This window comes from Oncorhynchus gorbuscha, linkage group LG13 (genome assembly GCF_021184085.1).
Source record: "Oncorhynchus gorbuscha isolate QuinsamMale2020 ecotype Even-year linkage group LG13, OgorEven_v1.0, whole genome shotgun sequence".
Lineage (NCBI taxonomy): Eukaryota > Metazoa > Chordata > Actinopteri > Salmoniformes > Salmonidae > Oncorhynchus > Oncorhynchus gorbuscha.
This window is the reverse complement of record NC_060185.1, coordinates 8347877-8364463: the sequence shown is the minus strand read 5'-3', so window position 1 is coordinate 8364463 and position 16587 is coordinate 8347877. Positions and strand designations below refer to the sequence as shown.

The 16587-nt window shown below is 44.6% G+C and overlaps 1 protein-coding gene across 2 annotated transcripts in view; it reads left to right on the top strand.

Moving 5' to 3' along the window:
• LOC123992478 (glutamate receptor ionotropic, kainate 1) overlaps nt 1-16587 on the top strand; it is a 145014-nt gene that overhangs the window by 117401 nt on the left and 11026 nt on the right. Inside the window, exons 10-12 of one of the 2 annotated variants that reach the window (XM_046293643.1) lie at nt 41-82; nt 2200-2313; nt 10841-11044. In XM_046293643.1, coding sequence (XP_046149599.1) covers nt 41-82; nt 2200-2313; nt 10841-11044 — 360 coding nt within the window. The remainder of the gene's footprint in view (nt 1-40; nt 83-2199; nt 2314-10840; nt 11045-16587) is intronic. The other variant, XM_046293644.1, reaches the window with a different exon arrangement.

Sequence of the window (16587 nt, the reverse complement as noted above, 5' to 3'; positions counted from 1 at the left end):
GTTGATAAAATGCTGTGTTTTTGCTTCCTTTCTTAACAAGACGATCGGGGGCAATAGCCACCTCAATAAAGTGTGGAAAAAGGTTTGTAGAGCGGCTGACTGGCTCTGGTCTGACCCTGTGGTCTGACCCTGGGGTTGACCCTATGGTCTGACCCTGTGGTCTGACCCTGTGGTTGACCCTGTTGTTGACCCTGTGGTCTGACCCTGTTGTCGACCCTGTTGTTGACCCTGTGGTCTGACCCTGGGGTCGACCCTGTGGTCTGACCCTGGGGTTGACCCTGTGGTCTGACCCTGTTGTCGACCCTCTTGTTGACCCTGTGGTCTGACCCTGGGGTTGACCCTGTGGTCTGACCCTGGGGTTGACCCTGGGGTTGACCCTGTGGTCTGACCCTGTTGTTGACCTCCTTGTCTGACCTTCGTGTTTTATTCTCTGGGTTGTCCTACCCTCTCCTACAGTCCTTATCTGAGTTGTCCTACCCACTCCTACAGTCCTTATCTGAGTTGTCCTACCCTCTCCTACAGTCCTTATCTGAGTTGTCCTACCCACTCCTACAGTCCTTATCTGAGTTGTCCTACCCACTCCTACAGTCCTTATCTGAGTTGTCCTACCCACTCCTACAGTCCTTATCTGAATTGTCCTACCCACTCCTACAGTCCTTATCTGAGTTGTCCTACCCACTCCTACAGTCCTTATCTGAGTTGTCCTACCCACTCCTACAGTCCTTATCTGAGTTGTCCTACCCTCTCCTACAGTCCTTATCTGAGTTGTCCTACCCTCTCCTACAGTCCTTATCTGAGTTGTCCTACCCACTCCTACAGTCCTTATCTGAGTTGTCCTACCCACTCCTACAGTCCTTATCTGAGTTGTCCTACCCACTCCTACAGTCCTTATCTGAGTTGTCCTACCCACTCCTACAGTCCTTATCTGAGTTGTCCTACCCTCTCCTACAGTCCTTATCTGAGTTGTCCTACCCACTCCTACAGTCCTTATCTGAGTTGTCCTACCCACTCCTACAGTCCTTATCTGAGTTCTCCTACCCTCTCCTACAGTCCTTATCTGAGTTGTCCTACCCACTCCTACAGTCCTTATCTGAGTTGTCCTACCCACTCCTACAGTCCTTATCTGAGTTGTCCTACCCTTTCCTACAGTCCTTATCTGAGTTGTCCTACCCTCTCCTACAGTCCTTATCTGAGTTGTCTTACCCACTCCTACAGTCCTTATCTGAGTTGTCCTACCCTCTCCTACAGTCCTTATCTGAGTTGTCCTACCCTCTCCTACAGTCCTTATCTGAGTTGTCCTACCCTCTCCTACAGTCCTTATCTGAGTTGTCCTACCCTCTCCTACAGTCCTTATCTGAGTTGTCCTACCCACTCCTACAGTCCTTATCTGAGTTGTCCTACCCACTCCTACAGTCCTTATCTGACATCTGAAGTCCTTATGTGCAGTATTTGATAAGCGTCCCATTGACACTGGGAGCTTGTCAACTTTGATGTTAAGACACATAGATTGGGGAAATGATGAACGTTTGACGACAGTGTGGGGGTTAGATGTTGATCTTCTTATTGAGAAGACAGTGTGGGGGTAAGATGTTGATCTTCTTATTGAGAAGACAGTGTGGGGGTAAGATGTTGATCTTCTTATTGAGAAGACAGTGTGGGGATAAGATGTTGATCTTCTTATTGAGAAGACAGTGTGGGGGTAAGATGTTGATCTTCTTATTGAGAAGACAGTGATGGGTAGAATAGTGTGATGGTTAGAATACAGTGATGGTTAGAAGACAGTGATGGTTAGAAGACAGTGATGGGTAGAAGACAGTGATGTTTAGAAGACAGTGATGGTTAGAAGACAGTGATGGGTAGAAGACAGTGATGGTTAGAAGACAGTGATGGTTAAAAGACAGTGATGGTTAAAGGACAGTGATGGTTAGAAGACAGTGATGGTTAGAATACAATGATGGTTAGAAGACAGTGATGGTTAGAAGACAGTGATGGTTAGAAGATAGTGATGGTTAGAAGATAGTGATGGTTAGAATACAATGATGGTTAGAAGACAGTGATGGTTAGAAGAAAGTGATGGTTAGAAGACAGTGATGGTTAGAATACAATGATGGTTAGAAGACAGTGATGGTTAGAAGACAGTGATGGTTAGAAGACAGTGATGGTTAGAATATAATGTTTTGGTGATTTACTCCTCTTCAGATTGGATTGTGGAACTCCAACAACGGCCTTAACCTTACCGAAAGTCTGAAGGATACGGGGACTAACATCACAGATTCCATGGCCAACAGGACTCTGGTCGTCACCACTATCCTGGTAAGTCAAGTCACGTCTCAGGGCTCACAACATACTTAAGAAGATTAAAAAAGACTAAAACAATGTAAAAATTAAATTGAAACAACTGTGGAGCAAATAGTCCGCAGAAAATAGTCAAATAGTCCCTATGGAATATACAAATAGTCCAACTAGTCACTGGGTTGTCCAATAGTCCAACTAGTCACTGGGGTCCAATAGTCCAATAGTCCAACTAGTCACTGGGTAGTCCAATAGTCCAACTAGTCACTGGGTAGTCCAATAGTCCAACTAGTCACTGGGTAGTCCAACTAGTCACTGGGTTGTCCAATAGTCCAACTAGTCACTGGGTAGTCCAATAGTCCAACTAGTCACTGGGTAGTCCAATAGTCCAACTAGTCACTGGGTTGTCCAACTAGTCACTGGGTAGTCCAATAGTCCAACTAGTCACTGGGTAGTCCAATAGTCCAACTAGTCACTGGGTAGTCCAATAGTCCAACTAGTCACTGGGTAGTCCAATAGTCCAACTAGTCACTGGGTTGTCCAATAGTCCAACTAGTCACTGGGTAGTCCAATAGTCCAACTAGTCACTGGGTTGTCCAACTAGTCACTGGGTAGTCCAATAGTCCAACTAGTCACTGGGTAGTCCAATAGTCCAACTAGTCACTGGGTTGTCCAATAGTCCAACTAGTCACTGGGTAGTCCAATAGTCCAACTAGTCACTGGGTAGTCCAATAGTCCAACTGGTCACTGGGTTGTCCAATAGTCCAACTAGTCACTGGGTTGTCCAATAGTCCAACTAGTCACTGGGATGTCCAACTAGTCACTGGGTTGTCCAACTAGTCACTGGGTTGTCCAATAGTCCAACTAGTCACTGGGTAGTCCAACTAGTCACTGGGTTGTCCAATAGTCCAACTAGTCACTGGGTAGTCCAATAGTCCAACTAGTCACTGGGTTGTCCAATAGTCCAACTAGTCACTGGGTTGTCCAATAGTCCAACTAGTCACTGGGTTGTCCAACTAGTCACTGGGTTGTCCAATAGTCCAACTAGTCACTGGGTTGTCCAATAGTCCAACTAGTCACTGGGTAGTCCAATAGTCCAACTAGTCACTGGGTAGTCCAACTAGTCACTGGGTTGTCCAATAGTCCAACTAGTCACTGGGTTGTCCAATAGTCCAACTAGTCACTGGGCAGTCCAACTAGTCACTGGGTTGTCCAATAGTCCAACTAGTCACTGGGTAGTCCAATAGTCCACTAGTCACTGGGTAGTCCAACTAGTCACTGGGTAGTCCAACTAGTCACTGGGTTGTCCAATAGTCCAACTAGTCAATGGGTTGTCCAATAGTCCAACTAGTCACTGGGCAGTCCAACTAGTCACCGGGTTGTCCAATAGTCCAACTAGTCACTGGGTAGTCCAATAGTCCAACTAGTCACTGGGTTGTCCAATAGTCCAACTAGTCCCTGGGTTGTCCAATAGTCCAACTAGTCACTGGGTAGTCCAATAGTCCAACTAGTGACTGGGTTGTCCAATAGTCCAACTAGTCACTGGGTTGTCCAATAGTCCAACTATTCACTGGGTTGTCCAACTAGTCACTGGGTTGTCCAACTAGTCACTGTGTTGTCCAATAGTCCAACTAGTCACTGGGTAGTCCAACTAGTCACTGGGTTGTCCAATAGTCCAACTAGTCACTGGGTAGTCCAATAGTCCAACTAGTCACTGGGTTGTCCAATAGTCCAACTAGTCACTGGGTTGTCCAATAGTCCAACTAGTCACTGGGTTGTCCAACTAGTCACTGGGTTGTCCAATAGTCCAACTAGTCACTGGGTAGTCCAATAGTCCAACTAGTCACTGGGTTGTCCAATAGTCCAACTAGTCACTGGGTAGTCCAATAGTCCAACTAGTGACTGGGTTGTCCAATAGTCCAACTAGTCACTGGGTTGTCCAATAGTCCAACTAGTCACTGGGTTGTCCAACTAGTCACTGGGTAGTCCAATAGTCCAACTAGTCACTGGGTAGTTCAATAGTCCAACTAGTCACTGGGTAGTCCAATAGTCCAACTAGTCACTGGGTTGTCCAATAGTCCAACTAGTCACTGGGTTGTCCAATAGTCCAACTAGTCACTGGGTTGTCCAACTAGTCACTGGGTTGTCCAATAGTCCAACTAGTCACTGGGTTGTCCAATAGTCCAACTAGTTACTGGGTTGTCCAATAGTCCAACTAGTCACTGGGTTGTCCAATAGTCCAACTAGTCACTGGGTTGTCCAATAGTCTAACTAGTCACTGGGTTGTCCAATAGTCCAACTAGTCACTGGGTAGTCCAATAGTCCAACTAGTCACTGGGTTGTCCAATAGTCCAACTAGTCACTGGGTTGTCCAATAGTCCAACTAGTCACTGGGTTGTCCAATAGTCCAACTAGTCACTGGGTTGTCCAACTAGTCACTGGGTTGTCCAATAGTCCTAGTCACTGGGTTGTCCAATAGTCCAACTAGTAACTGGGTTGTCCAATAGTCCAACTAGTCACTGGGTTGTCCAATAGTCCAACTAGTCACTGGGTAGTCCAAAAGTCCAACTAGTCACTGGGTAGTCCAAAAGTCCATACCCGAAGTGGTTACTAGATAAGTTAGTTGGCTAGCCTTCCGTTAGCTATATTTCACAGGTAAAAAGTTGGATATTAAATGATTAGTGTCTTATTTTTACAATATACAGCATGTCCCACAAAATGTGTATATATATATATATATATATATATATATATATATATATATATATATATATATATATTACTTTTTAGAAAACTCTCAAAACTTATCTTAACTTAATTTAGTAGGCAAATAATTACAATTTTGCAGATTAACACTGGAGTGATAGATGATCAGATGGTCACGTACAGGTAGAGATATAACAGTCCAGTAGTCTTAGTAGTTATATACTAATAGTTTGATAGTCCAGTAGTCTTAGTAGTTATATACTAATAGTTTGATAGTCCAGTAGTCCATATATAACAGTCCAATAGTCTTAGTAGTTATATACTAATAGGTTGATAGTCCAGTAGTCTTAGTAGTTATATACTAATAGTTTGATAGTCCAGTAGTCCATATATAACAGTCCAATAGTCTTAGTAGTTATATACTAATAGGTTGATAGTCCAGTAGTCTTAGTAGTTATATACTAATAGTTTGATAGTCCAGTAGTCCATATATAATAGTCCAATAGTCTTAGTACTTATATACTAATAGGTTGATAGTCCAGTAGTCCATCTATAATAGTCCAGTAGTCCATATATAATAGTCCAGTAGTCCATATATAATAGTGCAATAGTCTTAGTAGTTATATACTAATAGGTTGATAGTCCAGTAGTCCATATATAACAGTCCAGTAGTCCATATATAATAGTCCAGTAGTCCATATATAATAGTCCAATAGTCTTAGTACTTATATACTGTAGCTCAGTTGGTAGAGCATGGCGCTTGTAACGCCAGGGTAGTGGGTTCGATCCCCGGGACCACCCATACGTAGAATGTATGCACACATGACTGTAAGTCGCTTTGGATAAAAGCGTCTGCTAAATGGCATATATTATTATTATAGGTTGATAGTCCAGTAGTCCATATATAATAGTCCAGTAGTCCATATATAATAGTCCAGTAGTCCATATATAATAGTGCAATAGTCTTAGTAGTTATATACTAATAGGTTGATAGTCCAGTAGTCCATATATAACAGTCCAGTAGTCCATATATAATAGTCCAATAGCCTTAGTACTTATATACTAACAGGTTGATAGTCCAGTAGTCCATATATAACAGTCCAATAGTCTTAGTACTTATATACTAATAGGTTGATAGTCCAGTAGTCCATATATAACAGTCCAATAGTCTTAGTACTTATATACTAATAGGTTGATAGTCCAGTAGTCCATATATAATAGTCCAGTAGTCTTAGTACTTATATACTACATTTACATTATATTTAAGTCATTTAGCAGACGCTCTTATCCAGAGCGACTTACAAATTGGTGCATTCACCTTATGACATCCAGTAGAACAGTCACTTTACAATAGTGCATCTAAATCTTAAAGGGGGGGGGTGAGAAGGATTACTTATCCTATCCTAGGTATTCCTTAAAGAGGTGGGGTTTCAGGTGTCTCCGGAAGGTGGTGATTGACTCCGCTGTCCTGGCGTCGTGAGGGAGTTTGTTCCACCATTGGGGGGCCAGAGCAGCGAACAGTTTTGACTGGGCTGAGCGGGAACTGTACTTCCTCAGTGGTAGGGAGGCGAGCAGGCCAGAGGTGGATGAACGCAGTGCCCTTGTTTGGGTGTAGGGCCTGATCAGAGCCTGGAGGTACTGAGGTGCCGTTCCCCTCACAGCTCCGTAGGCAAGCACCATGGTCTTGTAGCGGATGCGAGCTTCAACTGGAAGCCAGTGGAGAGAGTGGAGGAGCGGAGTGACGTGAGAGAACTTGGGAAGGTTGAACACCAGACGGGCTGCGGAGTTCTGGATGAGTTGAAGGGGTTTAATGGCACAGGCAGGGAGCCCAGCCAACAGAGAGTTGCAGTAATCCAGACGGGAAATGACAAGTGCCTGGATTAGGACCTGCGCCGCTTCCTGTGTGAGGCAGGGTCGTACTCTGCGGATGTTGTAGAGCATGAACCTACAGGAACGGGCCACCACCTTGATGTTAGTTGAAAACGACAGGGTGTTGTCCAGGATCACGCCAAGGTTCTTAGCGCTCTGGGAGGAGGACACAATGGAGTTGTCAACCGTGATGGCGAGATCATGGAACGGGCAGTCCTTCCCCGGGAGGAAGAGCAGCTCCGTCTTGCCGAGGTTCAGCTTGAGGTAGTGATCCGTCATCCACACTGATATGTCTGCCAGACATGCAGAGATGCGATTCGCCACCTGGTCATCAGAAGGGGGAAAGGAGAAGATTAATTGTGTGTCGTCTGCATAGCAATGATAGGAGAGACCATGTGAGGTTATGACAGAGCCAAGTGACTTGGTGTATAGCGAGAATAGGAGAGGGCCTAGAACAGAGCCCTGGGGACACCAGTGGTGAGAGCGCGTGGTGAGGAGACAGATTCTCGCCACGCCACCTGGTAGGAGCGACCTGTCAGGTAGGACGCAATCCAAGCGTGGGCCGCGCCGGAGATGCCCAACTCGGAGAGGGTGGAGAGGAGGATCTGATGGTTCACAGTATCGAAGGCAGCCGATAGGTCTAGAAGGATGAGAGCAGAGGAGAGAGAGTTAGCTTTAGCAGTGCGGAGCGCCTCCGTGATACAGAGAAGAGCAGTCTCAGTTGAATGACTAGTCTTGAAACCTGACTGATTTGGATCAAGAAGGTCATTCAGAGAGAGATAGCGGGAGAGCTGGCCAAGGACGGCACGTTCAAGAGTTTTGGAGAGAAAAGAAAGAAGGGATACTGGTCTGTATATGTTGACATCGGAGGGATCGAGTGTAGGTTTTTTCAGAAGGGGTGCAACTCTCGCTCTCTTGAAGACGGAAGGGACGTAGCCAGCGGTCAGGGATGAGTTGATGAGCGAGGTGAGGTAAGGGAGAAGGTCTCCGGAAATGGTCTGGAGAAGAGAGGAGGGGATAGGGTCAAGCGGGCAGGTTGTTGGGCGGCCGGCCGTCACAAGACGCGAGATTTCATCTGGAGAGAGAGGGGAGAAAGAGGTCAGAGCACAGGGTAGGGCAGTGTGAGCAGAACCAGCGGTGCCGTTTGACTTAGCAAACGAGGATCGGATGTCGTCGACCTTCTTTTCAAAATGGTTGACGAAGTCATCTGCAGAGAGGGAGGAGGGGGGAGGGGGATTCAGGAGGGAAGAGAAGGTGGCAAAGAGCTTCCTAGGGTTAGAGGCAGATGCTTGGAATTTCGAGTGGTAGAAAATGGCTTTAGCAGCAGAGACAGAGGAGGAAAATGTAGAGAGGAGGGAGTGAAAGGATGCCAGGTCCGCAGGGAGGCGAGTTTTCCTCCATTTCCGCTCGGCTGCCCGGAGCCCTGTTCTGTGAGCTCGCAATGAGTCGTCGAGCCACGGGGCGGGAGGGGAGGACCGAGCCGGCCTGGAGGATAGGGGACATAGAGAGTCAAAGGATGCAGAAAGGGAGGAGAGGAGGGTTGAGGAGGCAGAATCAGGAGATAGGTTGGAGAAGGTTTGAGCAGAGGGAAGAGATGATAGGATGGAAGAGGAGAGAGTAGCGGGGGAGAGAGAGCAAAGGTTGGGACGGCGCGATACCATCCGAGTAGGGGCAGTGTGGGAGGTGTTGGATGAGAGCGAGAGGGAAAAGGATACAAGGTAGTGGTCGGAGACTTGGAGGGGAGTTGCAATGAGGTTAGTGGAAGAACAGCATCTAGTAAAGATGAGGTCGAGCGTATTGCCTGCCTTGTGAGTAGGGGGAAGGTGAGAGGGTGAGGTCAAAAGAGGAGAGGAGTGGAAAGAAGGAGGCAGAGAGGAATGAGTCAAAGGTAGACGTGGGGAGGTTAAAGTCGCCCAGCACTGTGAGAGGTGAGCCGTCCTCAGGAAAGGAGCTTATCAAGGCATCAAGCTCATTGATGAACTCTCCAAGGGAACCTGGAGGGCGATAAATGATAAGGATGTTAAGCTTGAAAGGGCTGGTAACTGTGACAGCATGGAATTCAAAGGAGGCGATAGACAGATGGGTAAGGGGAGAAAGAGAGAATGACCACTTGGGAGAGATGAGGATCCCGGTGCCACCACCCCGCTGACCAGAAGCTCTCGGGGTGTGCGAGAACACGTGGGCGGACGAAGAGAGAGCAGTAGGAGTAGCAGTGTTGTCTGTGGTGATCCATGTTTCCGTCAGTGCCAAGAAGTCGAGGGACTGGAGGGAGGCATAGGCTGAGATGAACTCTGCCTTGTTGGCCGCAGATCGGCAGTTCCAGAGGCTACCGGAGACCTGGAACTCCACGTGGGTCGTGCGCGCTGGGACCACCAGATTAGGGTGGCCGCGGCCACGCGGTGTGGAGCGTTTGTATGGTCTGTGCAGAGAGGAGAGAACAGAGATAAACAGACACATAGTTGACAGGCTACAGAAGAGGCTACGCTAATGCAAAGGAGATTGGAATGACAAGTGGACTACACGTCTCAAATGTTCAGGAAGTTAAGCTTACGTAGCAAGAATCTTATTGACTAAAATTATTAAAATGATACAGTACTGCTGAAGTAGGCTAGCTGGCAGTGGCTGCGTTGTTGACTTTGTAGGTTAGCTGGCAGTGGCTGCGTTGTTGATACTACACTAATCAAGTCGTTCCGTTGAGTGTAATAGTTTCTGCAGTGCTGCTATTCGGGGGCTAGCTGGCTAGCTAGCAGTGTTGATTACGTTACGTTGCGTTAAAAGAACAACAATAGCTGGCTAGCTAACCTAGAAAATCGCTCTAGACTACACAATTATCTTTGATACAAAGACGGCTATGTAGCTAGCTATGTAGCTGGCTACGATCAAACAAATCAAACCGTTGTACTGTAATGAAATGAAAATGTGATACTACCTGTGAATGCGACCGGGTTGTTGAGTCTATTCGGTAGACGTTGGCTAGCTGTTGGCTAGCTGTCGGCTAGCTGTTGGCTAGCTAGCAGAGTCTCCTACGTTAAGGACGACAAATAGCTGGCTAGCTAACCTCGGTAAATTAAGATAATCACTCTAAGACTACACACTCTAAACTACACAATTATCTTGGATACGAAGACAGCAAAGACAGCTATGTAGCTAGCTAACACTACACTAATCAAGTCGTTCAGTTGAGTGTAATAGTTACTACAGTGCTGCTAATCGGTGGGCGTTTGCTAGCTGGCTAGCTGGCTAGCTGCTGGGCAAATAGCAGTGAAGACTACGTTAGGACGACGAAATACGATAATTATGCAATTATCTTTGATACAAAGACGGCTATGTAGCTAGCTAAGAAGAAATTGCTAAGATTAGACAAATCAAACCGTTGTACTATAATGAAATGTAATGAACAAGTTATACTACCTGCGGAGCGAAGTGCCGATGCGACCGCTCGCTCCAACCCGACTTACTAATACTAATAGTAAGTCTTAGTAGTTATATACTAATAGGTTGATAGTCCAGTAGTCTTAGTACTTATATACTAATAGGTTGATAGTCCAGTAGTCCATATATAACAGTCCAATAGTCTTAGTACTTATATACTAATAGGTTGATAGTCCAGTAGTCCATATATAATAGTCCAGTAGTCCATATATAATAGTCCAGTAGTCCATATATAACAGTCCAATAGTCTTAGTACTTATATACTAATAGGTTGATAGTCCAGTAGTCCATATATACTAGTCCAGTAGTCTTAGTAGTTATAAGGGACATTTCAATAGTCCAAATAGTCATAAGAAATAATCCAATAGTTAGAGTAACTACTGTAGTAAGATACACAAAGTCAGTTAGAGAGGGTAGTTGGAACTCCATGTGTACTGTGGTTTCTACTATCTTTTCTCAATCCAAACTAAGAAACCACACAGTCTACTAATGGGGTATGTTTATACAGAGATGTTGACGACTCTATCACCTCATCTCACAGGAAAACCCTTACGTCATGTACAAGAAGTCTGACAAGCCTCTGTACGGTAACGACCGGTTCGAAGGTTACTGCCTGGACCTACTGAAGGAGCTGTCCAACATCCTGGGATTTGCCTACGAGGTTAAACTGGTATCTGACGGGAAGTATGGAGCACAAAACGATAAGGGAGAATGGAACGGCATGGTGCGGGAACTCATAGACCATGTGAGTCACTTGCCTGTACCAGGAGAGAGGCAGAACGAGAAGGAGAACATGTTTTACTTTACGGAAAAGAAAGAGAAAAGTGAATGTATATTTACGGTAGATGCCTATCACTTGCTGTCACACTACAGTACAGTGCAGGTACAGTACAGTACAGTGCAGGTACAGTACAGTACAGTGCAGGCACAGTACAGTGCAGGTACACTACAGTACAGTGCAGGTACAGTACAGTGCAGGTACAGTACAGTACAGTGCAGGTACAGTACAGTGCAGGTACAGTACAGTACAGTGCAGGTACACTACAGTACAGTGCAGGTACACTACAGTACAGGTACAGTACAGTGCATGTACAGTACAGTACAGTGCAGGTACAGTACAGTGCAGGTACAGTACACTACAGTACAGTGCAGGTACACTACAGTACAGTGCAGGTACACTACAGTACAGTGCAGGTACAGTACAGTGCAGGTACAGTACAGTACAGTGCAGGTACACTACAGTACAGTGCAGGTACAGTACAGTACAGTGCAGGTACAGTACAGTACAGTGCAGGTACAGTACAGTGCAGGTACACTACAGTACAGTGCAGGTACAGTACAGTGCAGGTACAGTACAGTACAGTGCAGGTACAGTACAGTGCAGGTACAGTACAGTACAGTGCAGGTACACTACAGTACAGTGCAGGTACACTACAGTACAGGTACAGTACAGTGCATGTACAGTACAGTACAGTGCAGGTACAGTACAGTGCAGGTACAGTACACTACAGTACAGTGCAGGTACACTACAGTACAGTGCAGGTACACTACAGTACAGTGCAGGTACAGTACAGTGCAGGTACAGTACAGTACAGTGCAGGTACACTACAGTACAGTGCAGGTACACTACAGTACAGTGCAGGTACACTACAGTACAGTGCAGGTACAGTACAGGTGTGTGGCTCACATGAGTGGCTGAGTTCCCCCACTGGACTGTACTGTGAATATGGTCAATCAACATTTATAGTAATGCTACTAATAACTAGTCGATGTATTTCAGAGCTACCCAACCCTGTTCCTGGAGAGATACCCTCCTGAAGGTTTTAACTCCAAACCTGTTCCTGGAGAGATACCCTCCTGAAGTTTTTAACTCTAACCCTGTTCCCGGAGAGATACCCTCCTGAAGTTTTTAACTCCAACCCTGTTCCTGGAGAGATACCCTCCTGAAGGTTTTAACTCCAACCCTGTTTCTGGAGAGATACCCTCCTGAAGGTTTTAACTCCAACCCTGTTCCCGGAGAGATACCCTCCTGTATGTTTTCACTCCAACCCTGTTCCCGGAGAGATACCCTCCTGAAGGTTTTAACTCCAACCCTGTTCCTGGAGAGATACACTCCTGTAGGTTTTAACTCCAACCCTGTTTCTGGAGAGCTACCCTCCTGAAGGTTTTAACTCCAACCCTGTTCCTGGAGAGATACCCTCCTGAAGATTTTCGCTCCAACCCTGTTCCTGGAGAGATACCCTCCTGAAGATTTTCGCTCCAACCCTGTTCCTGGAGAGTTACCCTCCTGAAGGTTTTCGCTCCAACCCTGTTCCTGGAGAGTTACCCTCCTGAAGGTTTTCGCTCCAACCCCAGTTATAAGTAACCTGACTCAGTTTATTTGTATTTGTATTTATTTTTATTTCACCTTTATTTAACCAGGTGGGCTAGTTGAGAACACCTTTATTTAACCAGGTAGGCTAGTTGAGAACACCTTTATTTAACCAGGTGGGCTAGTTGAGAACACCTTTATTTAACCAGGTAGGCTAGTTGAGAACACCTTTATTTAACCAGGTGGGCTAGTTGAGAACACCTTTATTTAACCAGGTGGGCTAGTTGAGAACACCTTTATTTAACCAGGTGGGCTAGTTGAGAACACCTTTATTTAACCAGGTGGGCTAGTTGAGAACACCTTTATTTAACCAGGTGGGCTAGTTGAGAACACCTTTATTTAACCAGGTAGGCTAGTTGAGAACACCTTTATTTAACCAGGTAGGCTAGTTGAGAACACCTTTATTTAACCAGGTGGGCTAGTTGAGAACACCTTTATTTAACCAGGTGGGCTAGTTGAGAACACCTTTATTTAACCAGGTGGGCTAGTTGAGAACACCTTTATTTAACCAGTTAGGCTAGTTGAGAACACCTTTATTTAACCAGTTAGGCTAGTTGAGAACACCTTTATTTAACTAGGTAGGCTAGTTGAGAACACCTTTATTTAACCAGGTAGGCTAGTTGAGAACACCTTTATTTAACCAGGTAGGCTAGTTGAGAACACCTTTATTTAACCAGGTGGGCTAGTTGAGAACACCTTTATTTAACCAGGTGGGCTAGTTGAGAACACCTTTATTTAACCAGGTGGGCTAGTTGAGAACACCTTTATTTAACCAGGTAGGCTAGTTGAGAACACCTTTATTTAACCAGGTAGGCTAGTTGAGAACACCTTTATTTAACCAGGTGGGCTAGTTGAGAACACCTTTATTTAACCAGGTGGGCTAGTTGAGAACACCTTTATTTAACCAGGTGGGCTAGTTGAGAACACCTTTATTTAACCAGTTAGGCTAGTTGAGAACACCTTTATTTAACCAGTTAGGCTAGTTGAGAACACCTTTATTTAACTAGGTAGGCTAGTTGAGAACACCTTTATTTAACCAGGTAGGCTAGTTGAGAACACCTTTATTTAACCAGTTAGGCTAGTTGAGAACACCTTTATTTAACCAGGTGGGCTAGTTGAGAACACCTTTATTTAACCAGGTAGGCTAGTTGAGAACACCTTTATTTAACCAGGTGGGCTAGTTGAGAACACCTTTATTTAACCAGGTAGGCTAGTTGAGAACACCTTTATTTAACCAGGTGGGCTAGTTGAGAACACCTTTATTTAACCAGGTGGGCTAGTTGAGAACACCTTTATTTAACCAGGTGGGCTAGTTGAGAACACCTTTATTTAACCAGGTGGGCTAGTTGAGAACACCTTTATTTAACCAGGTAGGCTAGTTGAGAACACCTTTATTTAACCAGGTAGGCTAGTTGAGAACACCTTTATTTAACCAGGTGGGCTAGTTGAGAACACCTTTATTTAACCAGGTGGGCTAGTTGAGAACACCTTTATTTAACCAGGTGGGCTAGTTGAGAACACCTTTATTTAACCAGTTAGGCTAGTTGAGAACACCTTTATTTAACCAGTTAGGCTAGTTGAGAACACCTTTATTTAACCAGGTAGGCTAGTTGAGAACACCTTTATTTAACCAGGTAGGCTAGTTGAGAACACCTTTATTTAACCAGGTAGGCTAGTTGAGAACACCTTTATTTAACCAGGTGGGCTAGTTGAGAACACCTTTATTTAACCAGGTGGGCTAGTTGAGAACACCTTTATTTAACCAGGTGGGCTAGTTGAGAACACCTTTATTTAACTAGGTAGGCTAGTTGAGAACACCTTTATTTAACCAGGTAGGCTAGTTGAGAACACCTTTATTTAACCAGGTGGGCTAGTTGAGAACACCTTTATTTAACCAGGTGGGCTAGTTGAGAACACCTTTATTTAACCAGGTGGGCTAGTTGAGAACACCTTTATTTAACCAGTTAGGCTAGTTGAGAACACCTTTATTTAACCAGTTAGGCTAGTTGAGAACACCTTTATTTAACTAGGTAGGCTAGTTGAGAACACCTTTATTTAACCAGGTAGGCTAGTTGAGAACACCTTTATTTAACCAGGTAGGCTAGTTGAGAACACCTTTATTTAACCAGGTGGGCTAGTTGAGAACACCTTTATTTAACCAGGTAGGCTTTATTTAGTTGAGAACACCTTTATTTAACCAGGTGGGCTAGTTGAGAACACCTTTATTTAACCAGGTGGGCTAGTTGAGAACACCTTTATTTAACCAGTTAGGCTAGTTGAGAACACCTTTATTTAACCAGGTAGGCTAGTTGAGAACACCTTTATTTAACCAGGTAGGCTAGTTGAGAACACCTTTATTTAACCAGGTGGGCTAGTTGAGAACACCTTTATTTAACCAGGTGGGCTAGTTGAGAACACCTTTATTTAACCAGGTGGGCTAGTTGAGAACACCTTTATTTAACCAGTTAGGCTAGTTGAGAACACCTTTATTTAACCAGTTAGGCTAGTTGAGAACACCTTTATTTAACCAGGTAGGCTAGTTGAGAACACCTTTATTTAACCAGGTAGGCTAGTTGAGAACACCTTTATTTAACCAGGTAGGCTAGTTGAGAACACCTTTATTTAACCAGGTGGGCTAGTTGAGAACACCTTTATTTAACCAGGTGGGCTAGTTGAGAACACCTTTATTTAACCAGGTGGGCTAGTTGAGAACACCTTTATTTAACCAGGTGGGCTAGTTGAGAACACCTTTATTTAACCAGGTGGGCTAGTTGAGAACACCTTTATTTAACTAGGTAGGCTAGTTGAGAACACCTTTATTTAACTAGGTAGGCTAGTTGAGAACACCTTTATTTAACCAGGTAGGCTAGTTGAGAACACCTTTATTTAACCAGGTGGGCTAGTTGAGAACACCTTTATTTAACCAGGTGGGCTAGTTGAGAACACCTTTATTTAACCAGGTGGGCTAGTTGAGAACACCTTTATTTAACCAGTTAGGCTAGTTGAGAACACCTTTATTTAACCAGTTAGGCTAGTTGAGAACACCTTTATTTAACCAGTTAGGCTAGTTGAGAACACCTTTATTTAACCAGGTGGGCTAGTTGAGAACACCTTTATTTAACCAGGTAGGCTAGTTGAGAACACCTTTATTTAACCAGGTGGGCTAGTTGAGAACACCTTTATTTAACCAGTTAGGCTAGTTGAGAACACCTTTATTTAACTAGGTAGGCTAGTTGAGAACACCTTTATTTAACCAGGTAGGCTAGTTGAGAACACCTTTATTTAACCAGGTGGGCTAGTTGAGAACACCTTTATTTAACCAGGTGGGCTAGTTGAGAACACCTTTATTTAACCAGGTGGGCTAGTTGAGAACACCTTTATTTAACCAGTTAGGCTAGTTAAGAACACCTTTATTTAACCAGGTAGGCTAGTTGAGAACACCTTTATTTAACCAGGTAGGCTAGTTGAGAACACCTTTATTTAACCAGGTAGGCTAGTTGAGAACACCTTTATTTAACCAGGTAGGCTAGTTGAGAACACCTTTATTTAACCAGGTGGGCTAGTTGAGAACACCTTTATTTAACCAGGTGGGCTAGTTGAGAACACCTTTATTTAACCAGGTGGGCTAGTTGAGAACACCTTTATTTAACCAGGTGGGCTAGTTGAGAACACCTTTATTTAACCAGGTGGGCTAGTTGAGAACACCTTTATTTAACCAGTTAGGCTAGTTGAGAACACCTTTATTTAACTAGGTAGGCTAGTTGAGAACACCTTTATTTAACCAGGTAGGCTAGTTGAGAACACCTTTATTTAACCAGGTGGGCTAGTTGAGAACACCTTTATTTAACCAGGTGGGCTAGTTGAGAACACCTTTATTTAACCAGGTGGGCTAGTTGAGAACACCTTTATTTAACCAG